Below are 24,512 nucleotides of genomic sequence, written 5' to 3'. Positions count from 1 at the left end.
ATAATGTGTGCAAATGTACAGAGATTTATTTAAGAAAAAATTTCGATCTGTCTGCTTGCTGTCCATCGCTACAATTACATAATAAGTCGACAAAGAGCAATGTTGAATCCCGACACGTGATTGGTCGAAAACTGGAAAGCAAAGCCTGCTGGAGCCACTAGCTGAGTGGCTTAGTAAATGAGTCCGTAAGTCGGATCCATCATGGTGGGTATCACAACACGTGGTGAACTTTAAGTTTTGTCTGTAAAATGATGTTAGATGCACAATGTTTTAACCGTTTATTAATATCCATGTATAGAGTTAAACAGGATTTATGCAATTTTGATATCAAGAGAATGTGTATTTAAAGTTAAACATAAATTACCACACTCGAGCATGTGCTATCTGTAGTATCTCAAATTCATTCGATCTTCCTGTTGTCTTCTCCATAGTATACTTACTAGCTAAGTGAGATATTACTTTGTGCTATTGCTACTTTCAAAACGCAGAATATTTAAACTGAATTTTATTAATAGGATTTCGAAACTGAACATTTTTCACGTATTAAAAAAAATCTCTATTAGCAGTAGATTTATAAACCTGCTAATATAATTTAGTACTTGATAATTGAGTTCTAATGATTCAAACGAAGTGTTTCAAGATTATCGGATTACTAGCGACTTTGCGTAACAATTAAAATTGCTTTTGATACTGAGATGTTTTGCTTTTTATTTTCAGGCTCAGAAACTATTTGTGTTATTTGAGCATGGCTCAGGTTACGCTATTTTTGAAGTCAAAGAGTTTGATGAAATTGCCCTTCTTGCCCCTCGTGTGGAGCAGAGTATTGGAGATCTTAGTAGATTTAACTCAGTTGTTCAGCTTGCTGGGTTTTGTCCTTTCAAGAGTGGTACTAATGCCTTGGATAACATGAACAGTGTGTCTGAAGGTAGGTGATAAGTTTCTGTTATACACATGAATAGTTCCTACAACTCTTCTTCCCTTCCAGAAGGTATTGAGTGAAGAAGTTTGTAAAGAATCATAGGTCATGCGTATTTTGCCTTCAGTGAACTTCTCAGTTTATTTTTTGTCGTTAGTGTTATACTGTCAGCAAGTTATATATTATCTGTGCTTCCGTTTAGCAGTTATCACAGCTTTGCTTGCTATCCATCTAGAGTTTGCATTCTGCATCACATATCTCAAAAGTATGCAAATGGATGAAGCCCATTTTGGGAAGCTTACTTTGATGTTTAAATAAAGTTGAAGTACATTTCAAACTTCTGCTCACCAAAATACTGTTGATGCTAAGAGTCAGGGCTTCTGCTAAGGCTAAATTTTTGGGGTCCCAGGGACCCCTTCTTCAGATTTTTAAGGGGTCCCTGTTCTTCGCCCAAATTTGAATGGGACCCCATTGACGAAAATTGAAGGGGTCCTCCAAACTTTTAATGCGTACTGTACGCAATTTTTTGCGTAAGCAGAAGCCCTGAAGAGTGTTAACTTTTAGCAAATTCTATATAGTTTACTTATTTTGCCCATAGGGTTGCTTCACAATGATCTGAAAGTTTTCTTGGAAAGTAATGTTCCAAAGTCTTCAAAGAAACTGAAGGTGTTATTAGGTGTAGCTGACGCCAAAATTGCTGCTGCCATCAACGAAGAGCTTCAAATGAATTGCCTGTCCAGTGGAGTCGTGCCAGAAATTTTGCGAGGTAATAGCTGTAAACAAACCATTTAATGCATTTATCTTAAAGATCTTACTCCCTTTTGCCCCCAATGGAGCATAGGTTCCCAATTACATCATGCCATTGGATCCACTTCTGGGTGCTTCCCTCCAGTTGGGACAATGTCGTGCCAGCTGCCTCCGCCTTGCTACGGACTGAAAATATACACAGGCCCTTCCAGAGAGGGATCTTACAATCCAGGCTCTCCTTGTGCTGTGTTACATTTGCGGTTTCTGTAGTAGGGTTGTTTTACAGGGTGGGTTTGCTAGCCCCATGCCCAGTTCTCCTTCATCTGGGCTTGGGACCGGCAGGTTACCTGTGGGGCTTTCAAGGCAGAGTTAAGGATCAGGCTCTGCTTTTTTTTTTTTTTTTTTTAAAGTGAATGTAATCCTTTACAGGTAAATAGTTGTTGATTTGGGTGTGTAGGATGAATTATAAATTTTGTTGCAGTTTTATTAAGTGGTCTGAATTTTAAATATGGGGAAAAAATAGTTTACTGATTTTTATTTTATTTTTGCCAGGCATCAGACTGCATTTCCACAACCTTGTTAAAGGTCTTACAGAGCAGTCAGCATCAAAGGCACAACTGGGTTTAGGACACAGTTATTCCCGTGCCAAGGTTAAGTTTAATGTTAACCGTGTAGACAACATGATTATTCAGAGCATTGCCTTGCTTGATCAGCTGGACAAAGATGTGAACACATTCTCCATGCGAATCAGGTTAGTTGTGCAGTACAGATTGGTGGACAGAGGTTGATTAAATTTCTGTTGTCAAATCTTTTTCATGTGTATATTTTGATGTTAATAACTTATGTTGAAACCATTGAGTGTTTTAGAAGATAAAGAGATCTAAAGTAAAATTTTAGATATTTTGGGGTGTGTGATAAGAACTTAATATATTGTAATTTAAGTGTTTTTTTATTATGTTAGTTTTGTTTTTGTTTTTTTTTTTAATTTTGCAGAGAGTGGTACTCCTATCATTTTCCAGAGTTAGTGAAGATTGTGACAGACAACTACATGTACGCTAGAGTGGTACAGGTTATCAAAAACAGGAAAGAGATTACGCCAGAGATGGTTGAACCTTTGGAAGAAATTATCATGGACAGTGCAAAGGTTCAGGCTATTTTTGATGCTGCAAGATCCTCCATGGGTAAGGATCTTAATCTGATTTTTATGAAAGATTAATGAAACTATTTGATGTTGATTTTTTTTTATTGCTCTTCGACGTGGTATGAATACTCACCTGAATTTTGGTGGCACTGAATTGTGAGGAGCTTTGGACACATCTGATTACTTTGGTAAAGAGTCTCATAGACAAGTGGCCAAAAGGAAGTCAATATATGGGTTGTCTGGAATATGGTATGTGGAAGGCATAGCTCAATGTTCTGCTTTCTCTACCTGATAAATAAGGCACCCATTTTTGTTGGACAGCTACTTTGTGGGCAGGGGGAGTTCGTCAGCTACAGGCCTTGAACCAGAAACCTGCTTCTCCACAGTGAAATGCAATAACGGGAGCCTCCTCAGATACGAAACATCTTTTTGTATCAGGAAATAAATATGACCAGAAGCCCATACAGATCTCTTCATTGCTGCAGGGTAATTAAAGCATATGTTGTACATGATGCTGTAAATTAAATTCAGTCATGTGATATACATTTAGTTTTCCACATTTTCTTTTTTTCCAATAGGAATGGATATTTCACCAGTTGACCTGATGAATATCGAATTGTTTGCATCACGAGTAATTGCACTGGCAGAGTATCGCAAGACTCTTGCTGAATATCTTGTTTCACGTATGCAGACTGTGGCACCAAACTTAGCAGCACTTATAGGAGAGCAGGTTGGTTTTGTACCATATCATTTTCTTATCTGGTTTTAATGTTTCTTGTTGATGCATATTTAATAAAAAAAAACAACAAAAAAACGTACCGTAGCAGGCTAGTGTTTACATTCCTGAAATGGTTGATAAAACCTCTAACATATCTAAAATTTTCTTAACAAGTTTCACTTCGAATTTGAAAATTTTGCTTTTTATGAATGGAAAAACTAATTTTATGATATTTTAAAACACCTGGTGAGGAGTACTAAGAAAGTAAACATATTTTGTTAGGATGATTGCCTTAATCAACAATCATTTTATTTTTTTAACTGAAAAAGCTGGTCTGTCTGTGGCAGGTTGGTGCTAGACTCATTGCCCATGCTGGCAGCCTTACAAATCTGGCCAAGTATCCAGCCTCAACTGTTCAGATTCTTGGTGCAGAGAAAGCCTTGTTCAGGTAAGAGTTTTCCATGTATGAGTTTTTCTTTTGTTACTCTTTCTAGAAAGATACAAGCAGTTGACACAGATCATTATTATTCTGCTTAATTTCAAAGCACTGTTTTAGTCATTTTCAGAAAATATTTAATGAAATCAACAGTTGGGATAATTCTGGATATACTTTGACATTAGATTCAGATGCATCATAACCTTTGGTGTATTAAATTGAAAAAAATGCTTATTTTTCTAAAAGAAATGTAGATGGTGTTAAGAAAAAAAATTTACTGGTGACATTCCTTTTTTGTTTTAGGGCACTTAAAACCAGAGGTAACACACCCAAGTATGGTCTCATTTTCCACTCCACTTTTATTGGACGAGCTGGTACAAAAAACAAAGGGCGCATTTCACGCTATTTGGCTAACAAATGTTCTATTGCTTCCCGCATTGACTGTTTTACAGGTAAATATGAACTGTTCCTGTTCATAATAATCCTAGTGGTGTGCTAGATATTTTTGTGAAGACTCAAGGAAATATTCACCTGAAAAATTTTGTATTGTTGCCATGTCCATTTATCTCAAGCTCTTTTATCTCAGGGACACCAATAATTGTATCTGTTAGTGCATAAATAAAAGGCATGTGACATTAAAGCTGAGTTGGAAATCTGTTTCAGACATTCCTACTTCTGTATTTGGGGAACATCTTCGACAGCAAGTGGAAGATCGTCTTAAGTTTTATGAAACTGGTGAACCTCCAGCAAAAAACATTGATGTAATGAGCCAGGCTCTTACTAAGGTTAGAAACCACTTTTTTCTTTTCTTGTGTCTGTGGCTGCTCAGATGAATCTGAAGTATTTTCTGTAAATTAATGATTCAATTTTTATTTAATATGTGAACCTAATGCCTTTAAAAATGTTGCTGTGATGTTTTGCATGTTACCTTCGAATTTCTTAATGTTATGCTTGCCAAATCCCCTATAAACATATAGATAGAGAAGGCAATAAATAAGAAATTTTTTTTTTATTAATGGCCCTCCTATATTCACACACATGGAAGAGGAGAAACAGTTTTTTTTTAGCATTAGGAGCCTCTCGGCATATGAATATTTTTTGTACAACACTGGGCGCTGTTTCAAAACTTGCTATTTATTAAAAGCCCATATAATTATTAAATTAGGCATATAGTTGTGGTGATCAATGAATATGCAGCTCATGGGTAGATTACCGTGCATCTTTGGTTTCAGTGAGTTGAAACAGCTTTTCTCAAAATTCTCCATCCCTTCTGTCCTCGCTCAGGAAGAAAGGTGTAGTTAGTAGTGGCCTGTGCACAGCTAACTGTGGAAGAGTCTGGCACAGGCAGATTGGGCAGCACTTTCTCACGCATTGAGCAGATTCACGCTTCACTTTTATTGGCCTAATTGGTTTCTACTACCACTACCTAAAATTACTATTTCGGCAAGAGCAAGCAACCTTGAACTTCTCTTTTATTTAAATCGCTTTTGCTCCATGTTAATGAAGATGAAATTATGAAGAATGTAGAAGAGGCTCACAGTCAAAGAACACTATTTACCAAGCCATTTCCACAAGATAGTAAGAAAACTTCTAAATTCTGATTGGCTGTTGCCACAGGCACCAATCTACGACCCTCATTGTGATTGTTTATGCTTGCACTAAAACTGGTACCATTTGTTACTAGTGTTTCAGGTTTCACAAGGAGCTTCTGATTGGCTGTTGCCACAGGCACCAATCTACGACCCTCATTGTGATTGTTTATGCTTGCACTAAAACTGGTACCATTTGTTACTAGTGTTTCAGGTTTCACAAGGAGCTATTTTTATTGAAATTGAAGTGTTCTGTGGTCATAGTGCTTTAAATATATTTTATAGTTTTGTTGCTTTTTTAATTGTATTTCTTTAAATTTTTTTTGGTAACATTTTACAACATTCTTTTGCAGGCGGAAGATGTTAAGGCAAAGATCATCAAACAAGAGAAGAAAAAGATGAAGAAAGAAAAGAAAAAAGAGCTAGAAGCTCTGGAGCATCAGCAGGCAGAAGAATCTATGGAGCTTGACGTGAAGCCAAAAAAGAAAGACAAGAAGAGGAAGTTAGATGACTCTGCAGAGTTTTCCACTGAGAATGCAGATGAGGAAACAAAAACAAAGAAGAAAATAAAAGAGGAGTCAAGAGATGATGAACCAACAAAGAAAAAGAAAAAGAAAAGACAGGACAACTCACTTGAGGAGTCTCTTGTAAGCGAAGCAGTCGATGACAGTTTAATGGAAAAGCCAAAGAAAAAGAAGAAAAACAAAGGTATTGTCAATGGTGATGATTATCATGAAGAAAATCTTGGAAAGAAGGCAAAAAAGAAGAAAAGAGCCACTGAAGATGCTGATGATGCTGATGATTAAGAATATGAAAGAATTGAATCGTTATAGGGTGCATAACTTGAAATTTATTGTCACTGAAGATATTGCTGCACAGACCAGCAGCTTTATAAATAACATACTATGAAATAAAAATAAAAAAAATCATTAATGCACACACTGTTCACAATGCCAAGACACTTATTTCTGATAGTTTTTTTTTTTTTTTTTTTTGATGGCATGCAGTGAATTGGTTTTGAGTAGATCCTGAGATCTTTTCAAGTAAAGGTCAGTTTGAAGAAATTATGATTATGATTGTTGTTATAAATGTGATACTAAATAGGTATCTATCTTCATATGAAATAAACATTTTAACATCACCTTTTTTTTTTTACTATGTCTTCTTTGTCACTTTTAAAGGAGCACTTCAAGAGAGTGTAAACTTGATAGCTCAAAATTTAGGATTTCTAAAGTGCTAGTTATAAAAGCTAAAATGCAGCTGTGGGCAATTTGATTATTGGACAAACAACTTACGTAAAATTGTGTGTGACTGCCATGAACAAACTACTGAAATCACCCGAAGATAATATGCCACTGATGCAAAACAGAGCCAACAGTCACTCCTTAGTATTAATTTTAAACATGCATATAGCAGGAAAAACGCGAGGACTTACTAAATGAAGCATAGGTATGTGCATATCGAATTTAGATACATGTTAATCAGCGAAGCGAAATCTCCATAGAAAGATTATATTTTATAGTTGATTCTTTAAAAATCAAAATGGCTCAGTCTCTAATACGAGATATAAATTTTGTCATTACTATATAAAAACCCAAGACAGAATTCTTTTTAGTCCTGGTCCCGGCGACAGCTTACGGCACTCGTATTTATGTCACCAAAGCGGGTATCCATACATTTAACAGTGTCAATAATAAAATAATTCATCAATAGGAATGTCAGACTGGACGTCATACAAGTTCGTGGTCACGTCTTGCATACAGCACGGACGTGTATGTCTGTCTGCCAAGACCAACGCTTAGCCTCTTGCGAAGTTCTCCACTGTTAGTCTCGGCTAGCATAAATAATGTGAATAAACCGGAAGTTATATCGTCTAATGCCTCGTTTTAATAGTTAATCTGAAATGTGAATAAACAGGAAGCTCTGTCGTCTAATGCATCTTTTTAGCAGTTAACTTGAAAGAAAAAGAAAAAAAAAAATTCGTCTGCCAGCAGTCCAGGGGTATTCGTGCACGCAGCGTCGAAGCCAAAGGGAAATCACTCTGTGTTCTACTCGCTGCCCAGGATAATTCGCATGGTGGTTGAAAAAACAAAAACCCGTAGCTCTGTAATGTCTGCTAAAACTCCAAAAAGACCTTCGTCCGCCAAACGTCATATTAAATATGACAATTTTTCGCAATTCGTGAGGTAAAAAAATTATCTATTCTTTCATTTGCTAGGTCCCATAGCAATAAAGTTGTCCGTTTCTAATGACGCCGCCGGGAACAGTCCCTCTTGGAATGTCAGTAGGGTGTTGTTCACTGTTGGTGTTAGATCATAGTGCTACTTTTAGATAGTTGTGGAGTTGGACTGGAATAAAGCGAGATAATAATAATAATAAAAAATAGTAGCATCATCAAGTTAAACCAAGTTTTGAACCTCTGGTGTTCTTTTCTCTGTATACGACGGGGAAAAGTGGATAATCTAGCTGCTGGTTAGAACAGTGGTTTCGGAGCCCGAGGCGCGCAAACTATAGCCGGTTTGTTGCTCGTGGGAGGCAGAGTACTTTCCACAGTTGTCCCAGCTGTGGAACCATGGTTACATAAATCTTTAGAGGGTTGGGAAATGTAAGGCGCAGCGATGGTGAGAACATGAGAACTGCCCTTACAAAAAACTGGCCCGGATTCACACCCATATGACTATAAAGTCACGAAAAAACCTTTATCTATTTTTCACTTTTATCAAACGATGATTTTTTTCCCTTGTTACTGTGTTGGGCTCTTACATAGAAGTGATTTTTTTTCGATTTTGTGAAGCGCATAAAGGTCCAACTTCTGATTGTAGGGTAAGATATGGCATCTTCTTAATTGTTTATGTGACGTTTTTGCTCCATAGATCTAGTTGTTTTCCTACTTAGTTTATTAAGCAAGCTATAAATATATATGCTTTAAATAGTGAAGAAAGTTTGGACTATGACATATATGTCTTTTGTTTCTAAGGAATCAAACTCAATTGTCTTTTCCTTCAGTGCTAGTCGGTTGAGAAGAGTACAGAGTCTTATGGATGGTGGCAGCAGCGGAAAAAAGTCAGAACAGATAGATGCAATTCTCTGCATTGCAGGTATACAAAAGACTATTTTACATTTTATAGGAATGAGAAAGGTTTCATTAAGCCAATTTATAGATTCTGAAACATGCAAAATGTACACCAAGTGTAAAATAGCTGTGACTTTAGTTTTCATAAGCATGCACATACAAGTCCATGTGCTGACATTACATAAAATATCTATGTATGGCTATGCAGATGCCTGCAACCTCTCCATATCAATTTCTTACTTTTTTTTACTTGAATATGTTCTTGAATAATATCTTATAAGTGAGAAAGTTACTGATTACTGCAGTTTTTTCCCCTTAATACCTTTTTTCAGGCATTGATAGCAGGTATAATGAGGGTTGTTATGAGCTTATCAACTATCTCCTTTTTGGATTTTTTGATGTCAGGAGAGCAGAGCTTGAAAAGTGAGAGTCTCTTTTTATCATTATTCATTATATTGTAACACTTTTAAATTACAAGAAAGCTATTTGTCACCATAGAATTCATTGCAATCTCCTATCAGGAAGGCAATCTAATAAATAAAAAAGTTGATTTCTTTTCTCTTTTAAAAGGTACATTATCAGACTGCATTTGCAGAATAATTGCATTAACATATACTTGCATACATTCTTAGTTACTCTGGATCTTCATGTATGTATATGTATGTGGTTTTGTCTCTAAACAGAAATTGAATATCTAAAAATTGTATTTATCACAGATCTGGGTTTCCAGAGGAAGTTGTAGATGGTGGGTAATGTATTTAATTTTGTAAAGGATTTGATTAAAAAGAAGACTTTTGTTGAATGATTGAAAGAATAATTTGATTAGGGCAAACAATGATTGTCTTTAACCATTAATTTTTCATTATATACATATTAAGAACTAACTGCGCTTTAAGTTAAATATTTGCTGAAATTGTAGTTTAGTTACAGCTTGCTGGCAATGGTAGATATAATACTTCATCGCTGCTTGATCTTTAAAGAACAATATTATTGTTGGATTTAATTTTACTACAGATTTAATAATTGTAATCCGCAAGAATAGAGTGGACATATACTGCAACCCTATAAACTGGCACTACTTCTTGCCTTACACTAGTCACTGGATCAATGTGACCTACCACTGTTTGCAAGATGAAGAGGTAAAAGCTTTGTTTTAACAATTTGTTTTGCAGCCTTTACAGTTAAGAATTTTCAAAATCAGAATGTTTGTAGCACAGAGACTTAATGCACCCACCACTCCTACAAATTCATGTTGCCACTTAGTGATATCATTGTTTCTAATGCTATTACTAGTTGCATTTTGGAAAGTCGATTTTTTGAAGACAGGCTGTAAGTGATGTGTTATACCATGGATGTGTAATACAAGTTCGTGGTTATAGTTAAGCATTGGTCTCGTCTTGTAGTATAATGTTGAGAGCGAAGAAGGAGCACAGCATGCTGAAGAGTTCAAGATTCAGTCATTGATTTCCATGACTCATGGTTGTCAGTTCATCGGGGTTCCCTACTACAGCCTGCTGTCATGTATGTTTTATTAATTTTATCATATCATTGGCATAGTGGTGTTCCCTACTACAGCCTGCTGTCAAGTATGATTTATTTTTATTATATGTTTGGCATGTTGTTCTGAAGAAGTCTATTATTTTCCTAAATCCAAAAGTTTGTGAGACATTCTTAACATTCGACGTTAACCTAGTTTTTGAGCACTTTTGGCAGCAAGAGTTGTAATTTTCCTTTCTGACACCATTGGAGAGAACAAATTAAAACAGAATAGTTATTCTTAATATTATTGTCCTCAATGTTCAAGTAAACTGAAAGTAAAATTCAACAATTATTACAAGATTATTTTCGTCTTGGCTAGTAGCTGTGACCAACATTTTAAAGAACCTGTTATTTTATTGTTTTGAACTTGTTACTTATCTTGCAGATGATCAGAAATTTGACAAAATGATGGTGGAAAAGTGGCCTATCATTCAAGCTTTTGCTTTAGATGACTATAGTGGGTAAGTTCTCCAAAATGAAGGGGCTACCCCCATTTGTAGTAGATATGAAAAAATGCAGAAAGAGAGAATTTTTTTTATGAATATATGATTTGGTATGTGTTGATGGAGGAATAGATCAGTGAATATGAGAATGAACAGATAAGAAATATTGGGCATCTAAGATATGAACGAAATATTTCCTTTTCTTTTGAAGGAATCTTCTGGCTAAAGATGCCAATATAGATTGTATGCTGCTATACATGAATTTGGATTCTGTAATAATGCCTTCCAATAAATGTCTTTCCACAGGAAAGGATTTTTCACACTAAGGTTTGATGTGTTGGATGTTAGCAAGTCAGTGCACAAGTTCTATGGATTTTTGGATCCTGTCTCTGTTGAGATCCTTGTTACAGAGGTGATGGTATTATTTTCTTCTTGCTATTACAGGCTGTTACATAACCATGAAATAAGATTGTATTAGTCACACATCCATTGAGCACATGGTGTTGATGTGCTGGATCACCATATGTGACATGCTTGGCAGGCTTTTTTTCATATGACATTCTGGGTCCAAATACATGTTCTATTCCATTTTCTTGGATGACATATTAGTCTTTTTTATTAATTTGGTCTGCATTGGTTATAGTTAAGGCATTCAATTTATTTAAATATTGATTTAGTGAGAGGTATAAAGAAAACAAAAAAACAGAAAATAATGTACATGTACATGGGTTATTGTCAGTGGTAGTGGTGGTGATGGTGACATGAATGTGGAATGACATTATCTTTCAAATCAGGCCGATACTAACATAGCTGCAAATTTGTGCCACCTTTTATATACCTAGTGTGGTTTTAGGAAAATATTTGCATAATCAAAATATATTTTTACAGGGTCTTCCTATGCTGGAGAGACAGTGGGATAATATGTGTGACAATATCAGCCTTAAAATGTAAGAATAAGCTTGACATAATTTTCTTTATGAAATTAAAGTGCATTTTCATTTATAGAGATTATACAATAAAATTGAAGGTGAGAATAGGTCAAGTAGCTTTAAAGATTCAACATTTTCTTACGATTATTTGAGATGCACTTAAGTGACCATGTTAACTGATTATCTAAAAGGAAAAAACAAATTGTCTATGAATGGCTCTCCACATTATGTTTGATGCAGCATATGTTGATTTAATTACTTGTTTAAAATGTGACAGCTTAAGGGAATAATACTTTATTTTGAGTGCTTGCTCTTCCACTCTATAAACAAGCAGCCACAAGACAATACATGTTTTTTTTTTTTTTACTCATTGTTTTTTTGTCTCTCACTTTCACTCCCTCTCTCTCCCTTCATATTTCCTCCTTTTCTTCTCTCATATTTTCCACTTAAATGTGCTTCACATTATCTCCCTCATTAAAAAGCTCAGTAAATGGTATAGATGTTTGTGAAAATTTTTTAGATTTTCCTTTTACAGCTCCAATGGCATCGCTGTTATCAACCAGAAAGGGATTGCAGAAGTACGTACAAATTATCAGTGGTTTGTTCAGAGAGCTTAGATGTAGAGAGGGTGCACTCCTTCTTTATCCTTACTTGTTAAGAAAAGTAGTGACGGAGTTGCGTCCCTTCGAAAAAAGATGCTACGCCGCAGTTGCTACTATCAACCACTACTAAACAAAGTCGGCGCTAGCAGTGTTTATCTTTGGAGTAAATGTCTAGGTGTTTGCGATATCAAATGACCTTTTTCTAAGAACAGATTTTTGTGTCTTTTATTCATGGGAATTGCTTAGATGAGGGTAGTTTGGGAGATTTTAATACATGTATGACAGCTGACTATATTTAAAAAGGATAACTTTTATAAATTCAAACAGCACATCCATGAGCACAAATTTGCATTTATTTAAAATCCATAAAAATCTAATTTATGAGAATTTATTAATATGAGAAAAGCAGTTAAAAACAGAATTACACATGAATATAAACAAGCCACATTCAGAATACTTGCTCACATCTACTGAGACATATAGATTTCTGTTTACATACAAGCATGGGCAATAAATTCTCACACAAATCATAATAATCATAATTAATAACAAATCATAATACTACTATTAATAATAATGTATATATTTATATACATTCATATCCCTTGTTGTAATAACATTGGTTGACAATTTAAAGATAACAGCTATGCTTACTATGAAATATACAGCAAGCAGATACTCAAAAGGGATCATTCACACATGTACTTTAAATAAAGATTTATAACATTTTCTTTCACACTGATCTAAAATAATTTTAAATTACTTTAGCTTAAAAGCTACAAATGATGTAACTTCAACATTTTTTGATTTCTTTTTGCTCCTTTTTCAAAAAAGGACACAGAGCTATCTTTCAAAGAAAAATGAAGGCGAACATTGATAAATAGATAATCACACTTCCTTTCAGATCACATGCACCAAGTGGACAACAGAGGTCAATGCTTTTTAGCTCTTCCCACAGAAGTCGAATCAACTGAGATTTAACTTTTTTCCCAGGAAGTAACTGGTCAATATTTTTACATGTACACTCTAATATCTTGACTGTCTCACTCAGAATTTTTGTTTTTTTGGTGGTGGTTGTATGGAGAAAATAGTTAGAGGGTCACTACAGTTATCATCAAAATTATTGAAAGTGATATTTACTTTATCAATAATGTCTTTGTCATGTAAACAATCGATGTCATGGTCATAGTCATTCTCGTCAATATCTACATTACATATCATTATGTCCTGTTGTTTGTCAGTGGTCACAGATGTCAGAGTCAATAAAGAGCTGTCATTGTCCTTCTGGCAATTAGTTCCACTACTGTGATGAAACAGGTTCTCAATCATGATCTGACGGAAGAATAATCTAAACTGTTCTGCGGTGGGATTATGTAGATGTCCCCCTTTTCCCTGAAAGCAAGAAAAAAAAAGTCTTCTAAGCAGTCTTGATTCCGTTTTTCTGTAAGAAGTAATGAAATACCATGATTTGTCTGAAGCTCATCAAAAAGCTCAAGCAGAGCCTGCACAGTCATCTTCCACCCTGTCAGACAAGGTAGTGCATTGGATGAGGGTGTTTCAACAGTGTGCAACCATTGCAAAGTGTCACAGAGAAACTCTTTATGCCCAGATGCAAGCTATGATCATCATTAGCCTTATGTGCCAGTTAGAGTGATCTCTCATGATAAATGTTAATTAAAAAATACAATATGACAGAAAGAAAGGCCCATGATGGTAAAATATGGCTTAGTAATATATATTGGAATATATCATTATCTAATAATCATAAGTTATCAACCTTGAATGGTGGATTTGGAATGGCGAAAATTGTGGGTACTGCATTCCAGACAAGACTTTTTTGGGGGTTTGACAGTTGTACTGACTTTCCTCGAAATGATCCGAGCAAAGACAGTATCCTTTTCCATACACATCAGATGGTGTAAGATGGTCAAAATCTTTCCTTCTCGTAAAGTTCATCCATATTTTGCACCTGTTGTAATGATTTTTTCAATATATTAATAACAAATCTTTTTATAACACCCAGTGGCGAATGCCTTAAATGAAAATACTATAACAAATTTAAATAGGTTTGTCATCAGATAAGTGAGAATTCATCACACAGTTTCACAGTATAATCTGTAAAGTCGTTTTAATAATCATAGAAATCGAGCAAACGTGTTATAGTAGACTGCTCTCAACTACAGTACACTTATGGATCGTAATTTGAGAATAAATTCGTAGCTTACCTCTCTTCGTCCTTTGGGAAACTGTGGAAACGTTTTTCTTTTGAGGTTGATTTAAATCTGGCGTTCTGACAGTTAATTGCAGAACAAAATTGCCCACCTTGCCTCAGACGATCGCCTTGTGCCGTGTTGTTTCGTAGCATCCAATTACGAAAGATAACTCTAACCGACGAGTTTTCCCGCGGTCACGAGTGAACCCTCTCTACATCTAAGCTCTCTGGTTTGTTTCTGAAATGGCAGGCTTTAAGCAGTTTGCGAGCAAAAGAAAGCTGGCTCGTGTTTTAGATACTTCATAAAACTTTGAGGAATTTCAGTGAACGATCCATATGCTAAGGTGACCAGACGTTTGGAGGGCGAAAGCGGGACACGTGCCGATGATGGTGTCGTCACCGTCAAAGAACGCCGAAAAAAGTGATTTTTAAAGACAACCGGGACATTTGATAGACTTGCCAGAAAGCCAGAAAGCGGGACATTGGGCGTCCCGCCCGATTAGCAGGCGGGACACGAGGTTAAAAGCGGGACTGTCCCGCCTAAAGCGGGACGTCTGGTCACCTTACATATGCTTTGTCTTGAGCTTTACATGGAAGGTGATTGGGACACTAGTAGTTATGTATTTTGTTGTTGATATATTAAAGACATTGCTATATAAGCCAGTCATTGCCACAAACTGGGCTCTGAGTTCCAGCACAAAAAGTAATGTTTTTTAGATTGAGTATTTTAAAAAATTTTATATATTCTCAACAATAAGTGTGAGTTCTGTAGAAACAGAGTATATGCATAAGATTGGATTTCTTTAACTTTCAGGGACTTGACAGTTTTTATCAACATGGCAGAGTTGGAAATCATAGGCATGAGTCAGGGTAAGTACTGATTACTGTGTCATTGAGTCATCCCTTGACCGGTATCGTTCATTGAGGGTGGGTTTGGCAGCACGTGGATAGATGTGGCAGCTGACAATTAAGGCCTACCACTCATGCCTGTTTTGGGCGATAGGGGGCAGTGTCGCGTAACCGTCCTTGGCATCGCCGGATGCACGCTCGCAACCGCTCAAGCAGCAGCACAGACACAACCACTCGCTCAGCCAGAGGTGGCGCACGACGTTCTTGTCGAACCGCGCAGACCACACAACACTAACAAAACCAAAATGAACAGTACAAAACAACATATTTACTACGCACAAAATAATACTAATAAAATATTTTACACACATGCACACCCACAATTAGAGGAGAGAAAGAAAAATAAACTTCCCAGTACACAGGCTAGAGACAAAGATAAAATGAAACGACTCGTCCATGGTCGACCGGTCGATCAAAGACAAAAAAAAAACAAAAACAAAAAAAACAACAACAACAACAAAAGACAAAAACGCCGGCTGCTAGGGTCACGGTCTGACACCGTCCCGTTGCTGGAGGACGACTGTCCAGAAGCGGCAGAAAAACGTGCCAAGGACTGCGCCCACGGGAAGAGAACGGTGAGAAAAAGAGGGGAAAGTTGAAAGGGAGGGGATGTTGTCCGGTTCCGCAAAGAAAAGGCCTGGAAGACCCTAAGACCCTTCGCGACGACAAGTGAAGCGCCGCGGGTCAAGGCCTTTGGGCTGGCGAGATGGATAGGGCTACACGAAGACGAGGTGAAATATCGCTTAATTTCTCCCATCCGCGCTCGCGCACCCAACGACAGGTCAGCCAAGTATGGGAAGCACAACAGGAAAACAGCAAAACAATCGCCATCACGCGACAGGCAGTTCCTGCACAGGACAACCGGTCCAGTCTGTGATGTTAGTAAACCCATTCTTCATGTGGCCACCATGGTGTGGACCACCTTCCAAGGTACCTTGAAGAACTTATTTTTTGACAAAGTGTTGTGCGGGGCCACATGGAACCATAAACCAGACCAGCCTGCGTCGTTGCAATTGATAATTGCTGTTGGTGCCTGCTATCAGACCAATGTCGTCTGTATAGTATAAATTACAGTCGGCCTTCCACCAATGGAAAAGGAAGTGTAATGGTCATGGAGGGTTTCATGCATGGTGTTCTCCAAAAAGATGTTGAACAGCACAGGTGATAGGGGATCCTTGACGTACTTCTGCAATCATGTGAAGGAAAGCTTTCATTTTGTTATCAAGCAGTACTGTGCTTACTGAGCTGTTATACAATTCCTTGATGATTTGGAGTAGACCATTTTCAATGTTGAATTTTCTCATCACATGCCAGACTCTTTCAATGTCTTTTTTAACTCTATGAAGTTATGATAGAATTCTTGCTGATGGTGAAGATCCTTCTCTATCAGAATGCAACAGTTAAAGATCTGCTCAGCTGTGTTCCTACGTGGTCTGAAGGCAACCAGTTCTTCTGTTAGCAGTTTCTCACCAGTGGTGTCGATGCGATTCTGTGTTACCTTCAGCATGACCTTCTTTAGATGGGTTACTAAGCTGATTGTTCTGTAGCTCAAGCACTGTTTGCTGTTTCACTTTTTGGGGATGGGTATGATAAGTGACTGTGTCCCTTCTTTCAGCCATTCTTTGCGTTCCAAGACTTTTTGGCAGAGAAAAATAATGGCCTTTGTTGTTTCATCCCCACCATGCTTAAGCAGCTCAGCTGGAACTTTGTCAGTGCCAGATGACTTTCCTTTAGTCTCTATAACATTCCTGCATCATAGTAGCTCATCACAGGTGTATACAATTCTAAGAAAACTGGATATACAGTCCGGACTATGACCCATAGCATGTTACTTTACTCATTCAACGCAATTACACAATTAAGTTAAAAAAAATTGAAGAAAGAGGTCTTTGGGTACATGAGGTAAGTAAGACAACTAAAATATTTATTTCTATACTAAGAATTTGTTTCAGTATCATTTAGAATCGACATGTACACATACAAACATGTTCTTTCATGTCATCAACAATAATTAAGGGCTGTGTGTGGCCTCATTTGCCTCAACTTCGCAGCAAAATTTAAACATAATTATAGACCATGAGTGATCAATTTTCTTGATCTTAGCTGTTGATTCAGTGTTTGGAATAGCGATTCATTTGATGTTGTGGAGATCTTTCTCGGCGTATCTCTTGCGTCATGCGGAAGCATCATAACTCGACGTCTGGCAGGTCCCTCCAGCGAGCTCAAGATGTAACCACGAGCCGCATTCTGACACATCGGGTTTATGGCGAGAGCTAACTCGACCTCTGTTTCAATCTCGTCTACACTCGTTGGTCCACCGGCAAACTACTGAAAGCGGACTGACTAGTATGCTCGTAGAGCCTCTGCCCACCCAACGGATAGCATCATGGTCCTCTCTATGTACTAATCTTCTGTCGTGGGCTTCTGCCCGTGATGAACAAATGTTTCTTTTTGTTCAGCAGTGCTTTTAGGCCTTGGTACCAAGGTTTGTTGTTAGGATAAACATACACTGCCTTGATGGACTGGTGCAATCAACACTATTTTACTCCTCACTTTTACTCCTAACTGTGTGTTAAATGCCTGTATGGGTATGTGAGCAAAGACAAATTTCTGTCCTCCTGGGCAGACAATAAAGTCTGTTTTGATTTGATTTGATTTGATTTTGATTTTTCTTTCAGGAATTTCAAAGAGCCCTATGTATTGTTTGGCAACAGTTCTAACCAGGATATATTGGTTGCCATGCAAACTGGAAAACAGGCGCCAGATTGTCAGTTACACCTCAGCAAGATTCAGTCAGTAGCACATATGGTAATCAGTTTTACTTGCATATTAGTACAGAACTTTTAATACTTGGTGTGTCTAAGCTCTGAACATCTTTTCATAGGATATTTTTACAGGTTTATTTTGGGGTTTGATGCTATGGTTGTTTCATGTTTTTTAAGCTTTCTGGTTTTATTGTTATTGTTAAACCTTGATTCTCTTCTTTTAAAAAATCTTCCTGATATGTTGTTGAGATTGTGTTTTGTTGCTTATTGTTTATGGATATTTTTCTGTTCCAAGTTAGTGTCTTGAAATTTATAGTGCAATATCTTCACAGATATGTCGAGTGACATCCCCTCGCTACCCAATTACTTGCACAAGGACTTACTTTTTCTCACAGCTTTTTACAGGTATGTTGAAAACTTTTTGCTCTCTTTGTTTGCCCAGTGAACTTTAGTAGTCATCTGTTACAAATATAGATAACAGAAAATTGAACATATTCCATTTAGTGTTATGTAAAGGCATGAAGCATGTTGAAGACTAGGAACAACCATATTTTTTTTGTAAGCACGCTTGAAAATATTTTTATAGTGTAGTGTTTGATGTGATGAATATGGTGTGACTGAATGTCTCATGTCTACTTTGCCGTTCTCAAAGAAAGGCTTACTGTAAATTTGCTACTATTGAAGAATTTCATAGTTTTGAACAAATTTATAATGTTGACTTAATGAACAGTTTTGTTTGAATTACTTTCAAACGGGTTGATGTGAGCATTTCTTATGGTGTTGAATTTTGTTTGAAAAGAAAGGCAAGCTTATTATCTCCTAATGAAAATATTTTGGGTTTTCCAGGAAGAAATGTTCTCTACATTTAGTGATTATACATATTATATTTTAAAACATTTTATTATGAATTATGATGACAGTAGTGAAACCAGCTAGGTCTTCCCTATTTCCGCCTGTTGACCATGATGCTAGAATTCTTTCCACGCACGAACCTTTCAATGGTTTTCGTCTTGCCAATGGACAAAGCCTCTTGTCCAACAAAGAGGGCATTACAGTGGCATTTGAAAATTGAGCACAGACACTAGCGTAAAAGACCAAAAACAAACAAACAAAAAAGGCGTCGGAAGACCAGGAATAGAGGTGTGTGGCATGTAAAAAGGAAAAAGACCGTGGATATTGATCCACACTGATGTCTAAACCAGAACTTCGGTAATCAATATAGATGCCTGTCGGTGCATGTTCTGCACAGAATTCGTATGAGACAGTGTCAAAATTCGATGGATTTTTTTTGTGTGTGGAACCTCTGTCACCATCCCCGCCCGAAAACAAAATTGGATAAAAAGATTGAAAGGTGGGAAAATGCCCCATTGACCCGACTACATCTTTAATAATGACCAAAAAGAATCTTTATCTCACTTTTTGGTCCTTTGTCCTTCAGACAGAGCTGTTCTCCTTGTTAAGCCCTATATTCCTTTCGCCTGCTATCCTTGCTTAAGCCCTTTAATCTTCGCTGGATTCACCGAGAGCTCCTCATGTGCTTATGAAGTCCCCACTAGCTGGGGTCAGCTTGCACCTATCATGGAAGATTGATGAAGTGGTTTTACTTTGAGAACTCGCTCAGACATGATAAGCAGATACCTTAGTTTTGATTGCCCTGGCTAAGACAGGACAGTTTGGGATGCAGCCAACTGTGCACTGGTTAAGACTTTACAGTCGCACTTTCAAGCGTTTGCAAATGACAGGAGACCTGTGCACTGAATAAAAGGCAGTGAAATGACGCAGGCAATGCATGCAGATAGCCCTCTCCTCCCCACACCCCTCCTCAGATACATGGCCTGAATCGGAAGGATCTGTGGTGGAGGAATGGAATCCTGTTTCCCAGTCTTTCAAGGACGTTCTGTTCCTTCAGAACGGATTTTCTTATTTTTATGGTGAATTATTGACAATTTTGTTTTTGACATTTTTTGACTGCATTATCTGGCTATCGATCTCTCCCACTAAGTACAGTGTCGCGCCCGTATGAGTATAATTAGGGTAGGGAGTGAGCCTGATTCAGTCTCCACACTGTGACTTCTTAATCATTTTGAGTTTTGGAGCTCAGGGGGGCTAAGGACAACAGTTTTTCCATAATGAGGAACACTGCCAGCAGACGGAATGTCTGTCAAATGCTGGCCTTGAAATTGTAGAAACTAATGTCTTTTTCATGCATTGAGATATAATTATAATCTTTTAACAATTTTGCATTTAGCGCTTAACCTCAGACATTTTTATGATGTATACATTCAATGACAATCGTTGTCCTAGTGTTGGAATTACAAGTCGAGACACATTTTCTAGTTAATCTCCGCCACAGTTTCATCCAACAGCAATTCAGTCGTCGTTTTAGACTGGCCAAGAATTTTGGAGTGTACTGAGATACTTGTGTAGCAAGAATAGTTTCCTGCACTAATAGATTTTTTAAGGGAATGGTACTAGGGTTTCCAGCGGACTTGACTGTGGAGCAAAAGGGTGCTTGTTCTAAGCCTGCTAGGACAATCCACCTAGCACCTAGCACAGCTTATCAGAAGAGGGTTAATTATCAGATAAGATAAAGGAGAGAAAGGGCTCTGTCTTCCACATGCCCTGCCCTAGATACTGCTGTAGACTCTTCGTCTCAACCTTTTTCTAGTCAGAAATGAGGAGGAATCAAAAGTACCAACTTTAGTTGTACGGCGATAAGGCCATATTAAGATTGGTGACATATCATCATGGCATAACAAATGTTTAGCTGTTAGTTTATCAATTGTATTATACAGATATCTCGAAAGGTGAACATTTTCTCTGTTCTTAACAACGAAGCAATCGCAGGCTGCGGTATTTATCAGAGACTCTGCTTCCTACTCAAGGTCATTCATAACCAGACAATTTTTCGAACGTTGACCAAATTCAGCAAAGTTTTGTATCATGGTCACGGTAAACCGATAGTTTTGGGGTCTAACGTTCGGGAGACTAGAGCTGTGGACAACATGATGATAAGTCCAGACTTGCTAACCGATACAATGGGACTTTGGGACACTTTAGAGACTTGATGCTTCAGCACTTTACCCGGTTAAGAAGGTTGTCTCCCCTTCTGGGTACGAAATGGTACGAAACCATTTAAAGCAATTTCTCTTGAGACTTGATAATCTTTGAGTGCCGGCGACAAGGAGGTGTGAGCCAGCGCCGTCTACTGTGTCTCGACGTTGTCAGCTCCACCAGCCGCAAATAGCTGGCAGTCTGGAGAGCTCCACCTTGGACTATCGACAGGCACAAGGCTCCCTTAATGTCACATGCCTTCTTCTGCCCAAGGATTTGCGGAATATCGTGTGCTATTTCCTCAGGTCGCTGTTGCGTGTTGACAGTAATTACACTTATTACACTCTTGAACGCTGGAGGTTGGGGGAGGGTTAGAGGCGAAATGCAATCGTGGAGATGACGAGGAGGTTTGTTAAGGACGTGCACGTCAAAAGACGGCTTTTCTGACTGTTGCCCGATGGACCCCGATTGACGGGCTGTGCCCCACTCTACCCTATTCCTTGTTTATATGACGTACTGACTTTCCCAACCTTTGCTGGAAAAACATTTTCTTGTGCAAGGTCCAGAAGATGCTACAGACAATAATGTCTGTTTCTTCAATAGTGTACAGGCTTGTGAAAATTTGATGAGCAGTTCTCTGTACCTCAGTCATTGATCGCATTTGGCGCCAGCCTCCAACCATGGCGCAAGCAGCAGAAGAAACTGCAAGTGCGCAAAGAGCCTGATATGATTTCAGCAATTTGGCGTAGCGCCGGTCCCACTGGGCCAGGGGCAGTTAAAGCTTCGTTGCACCGAGGGTCAGGGAAAGAGTGGGGGAGGGAAGATCTGGTTGCTGGGAGGAGAGAAAGGAGGGGAGGGGGATGAGACTTTCATCTTCTTCACAGCAGCAGTGCGTCACTGTGAAGTCGCCGATGGTGACAAATGAATGGAAGTCCCCTCCATCCTACTAACTCCCAAGAAAGTGTTTTTGCAGATAAGGCACTTTTGTTACGTGAGTGGGCTAAGGTTGGAACTGGAGCTGATTAGACCAATCAGCCACCCCACCTTCACCCTCCAACCCCGTACCACCATCACCACCCAGTTGCTGTAGCTGTATGATTCCGCATGTTGCTACTGCCATCGATCTGCTGGTACTGGGCAGCACGTGTCAGGATGCGAGGGTGTGAGGGTGCGAGGGTGTGAGGGCGTGAGGGTGTGAGGGCGTGAGGGTGTGAGGGCGTGAGGGTGTGAAGGTGTGAGTAGCAGGCTGTTTATGCAGTCCTTAATTCACCCTAACATTTTGACGACACCGCTGCCGAGAAAACGATCGTCCGCTTCCGGTGCGGAGCTGGTGTGGCTAGCTTGTCTGTGGCATTAGATCTTACAACTCCAGTAATTCAGCAAAGAGCAGAAAACTTTCATTGAAGGGGCCTTTGGGGTGGGGTTGTCGATTAACGAATCCCTCTGTCGTGTCAGCTAGAAGTAGATATATGTGCAGTTTGCAGTCTGACCTTCCTGCAGTCGGTGAAGGTTAGAAGTTTTCCGCTGATTTGTCAAGAATGCCATAATTATCAATAAGTGTAGTCGAATGGGGGCATAGGGGCTGGACACAGTCTGGATATTCCCAAATTACAAATGTGAAAGTCAGCTTCTTCAGCCAAAATTTTCCGAAAGCTTTGCTTTAAGAAATTCATTGTCGCTATCTCACCTTAAAGGAATCTTATGTATTCCAAAGCATGCTAACCCTTCTCGTTGACAAGACAAACATGAGAGAGAGATTAGAATTTTGTTCTGCTTTTTAAGCCGTGTAAAATGTTTGTCTTTTTCTCGGCTGATAAGCATCCTTTAGCAATTTGTTCTTGTTTCTTTTTGAGGTATAGTTGTCGCAGCGAAAAATCTTGACACAAGATATGCAAGTATGAGTATTGTCACCTGTCACCCACATTCCACCCTGCTGTATCAGAGTACTCGCACGGGGAGTTAGCACTGAGACTACTTTCACAGATGCAAGAGTTTTAAATAACACACACATACAGAGTCTCGCGCGAGAAACAAAACAACAATCACAGTTACATCAAAGAAAGCACGAAGTCCACCCTCTTTGCATCAGACAAGTCCAGAAGTGCAGCCTCCACATCCCACGAGCGCACGCAAGGGCGTGCATGGGCACCAGCGCGTAAGCACGACACTAATAAAAGGAGATTAGAGAAAATCATGAGACGAGCTTTATGTTTGAATCACCCAAGATGCAAACAATGTCCTGATGCGATTCCCATTGATTTCCCACAATGCCAAGTGTTTGATTGATTGGTGCTAACGAGGGGTTGTTGCGGCATCCCCGTCAGTGCCCGCCAGAAGCTGATACTTGCCGACAGACAGGGTGTGGACTGTCATCAGCCCTCGAGTGCTAGACAATGACGACCCTGTCAATAAGCACTGGCATATTGGAAATTGTGTGCATTGTGTGTTTTTTAAAAACTCGATTCAATTCCTTTAGAACGGATGTCACGCTTGAGTGACTCGTGTTCGTTGTGTCAAGGAACACACGCGCACACTTTATTATATGTGACTGAACACGTGGCTAAAGTTAATATTATTTTAAGTTACTGTCGTGTAAATTGTTAAAATAGACACACATTTATTGTCAGTTATTGTCACCAATACGGTGAGGACTGGTTGTGCTGGGTTCAGATCTCGTCTATAATAAAAATTCTATAAATTCTATAAAACGCTAAACTAATATCCCTAGCAAACAACTACCATACATTCACTCCTTCATTCTGTCACACAAGGGTTCAGTCTGAAAACGTTACTCTTTCAAACTGGAGCAAGTCTTTATGAAAAGCAGGCTACCGGAACTGGGTCCGTGTGGCTGGAATATTTCAGGACAAGGCTTCACACTTTCCGTTTTGCCAACATTAGAGTTGGTGCCCTCGCTGTACAGGGCTACTTCCCTTGAAACTTGCTTTCAGTCCGAGGGAGTACTTTCCCTGACTGCCATAAATACTGCATAAATCCGCTAGCCAATCACTACACAGCACACCACAGGTAAAACTCTTTGAACTCATCAGAATCATCCTCGTGGGCATTGAATTAATCTGTTCCGTCGCCTCTCGCTGCTGGGGCTCGTAGTGTGAACTTCCTCTGTCAAGTCCTCGTCTTCTCCACCTTTATGGTTGGGTGCACAGCTTTCCCGCACAAACTTGAGAGGCACAGACTTCGTGTCTTGGCTGCCAAGAGTCTAGTCAGTCCTACAAATGATTCTCGAAAAATAATAGTTTACTTTTTTTAATAATTCTTTCGAATGAATTGCCCAGTTGTGAAGAATGATACTGGGCTGTTTTTGATTCACCTGGTTTGGGGATGGGGACTTCTGTGGTCATTTTCCATGAATTCAGGAAAAAATATTGTTATCAAGTAAGCTCTAAAATAAGATGTTAAGAATATTCCTCGCCATTTT

The 24,512-nt window shown here is 38.5% G+C and overlaps 2 protein-coding genes across 2 annotated transcripts in view; both read left to right on the top strand.

Annotated features, from left to right (window-relative positions):
* Window positions 1-84: 84 nt before the first annotated feature.
* On the top strand, window positions 85-6,688 carry LOC112563884 (nucleolar protein 56-like). Its single transcript, XM_025238318.1, has 10 exons — window positions 85-204; window positions 718-925; window positions 1,515-1,682; window positions 2,216-2,414; window positions 2,657-2,844; window positions 3,383-3,534; window positions 3,870-3,970; window positions 4,262-4,410; window positions 4,622-4,743; window positions 5,901-6,688. Exons 1-10 carry the CDS (start codon window positions 202-204, stop codon window positions 6,351-6,353), a joined length of 1,743 nt encoding a protein of 580 aa, XP_025094103.1. The 5' UTR covers window positions 85-201; the 3' UTR covers window positions 6,354-6,688.
* A 140-nt stretch (window positions 6,689-6,828) lies between these two features.
* Window positions 6,829-24,512, top strand: part of LOC112563883 (uncharacterized protein C20orf194-like) — a 63,369-nt gene continuing 45,685 nt past the window's right edge. The window contains exons 1-13 of the mRNA XM_025238317.1: window positions 6,829-7,733; window positions 8,554-8,645; window positions 8,953-9,043; window positions 9,337-9,365; window positions 9,635-9,759; window positions 10,024-10,141; window positions 10,545-10,620; window positions 10,909-11,014; window positions 11,491-11,549; window positions 12,067-12,109; window positions 15,160-15,215; window positions 17,933-18,062; window positions 18,352-18,424. Of these exons, the coding sequence (XP_025094102.1) occupies window positions 7,621-7,733; window positions 8,554-8,645; window positions 8,953-9,043; window positions 9,337-9,365; window positions 9,635-9,759; window positions 10,024-10,141; window positions 10,545-10,620; window positions 10,909-11,014; window positions 11,491-11,549; window positions 12,067-12,109; window positions 15,160-15,215; window positions 17,933-18,062; window positions 18,352-18,424 (1,111 nt within the window). The 5' untranslated portion in view covers window positions 6,829-7,620. The remainder of the gene's footprint in view (window positions 7,734-8,553; window positions 8,646-8,952; window positions 9,044-9,336; window positions 9,366-9,634; window positions 9,760-10,023; window positions 10,142-10,544; window positions 10,621-10,908; window positions 11,015-11,490; window positions 11,550-12,066; window positions 12,110-15,159; window positions 15,216-17,932; window positions 18,063-18,351; window positions 18,425-24,512) is intronic.

The sequence above is a fragment of the Pomacea canaliculata genome, linkage group LG5 (assembly GCF_003073045.1).
Source record: "Pomacea canaliculata isolate SZHN2017 linkage group LG5, ASM307304v1, whole genome shotgun sequence".
Lineage (NCBI taxonomy): Eukaryota > Metazoa > Mollusca > Gastropoda > Architaenioglossa > Ampullariidae > Pomacea > Pomacea canaliculata.
The sequence above is the reverse complement of the archived record's forward strand: the minus strand, read 5'-3'. Positions and strand labels throughout refer to the sequence as shown.

Bases quoted from the DNA above. Each gene is read 5' to 3' on its own strand.
- LOC112563884 (XM_025238318.1), top strand. The intron at 926-1,514 runs GTAGGTGATAAG...TTTTGCCCATAG, and splicing joins CATGAACAGTGTGTCTGAAG to GGTTGCTTCACAATGATCTG. The intron at 2,845-3,382 runs GTAAGGATCTTA...TTTTTCCAATAG, and splicing joins TGCTGCAAGATCCTCCATGG to GAATGGATATTTCACCAGTT.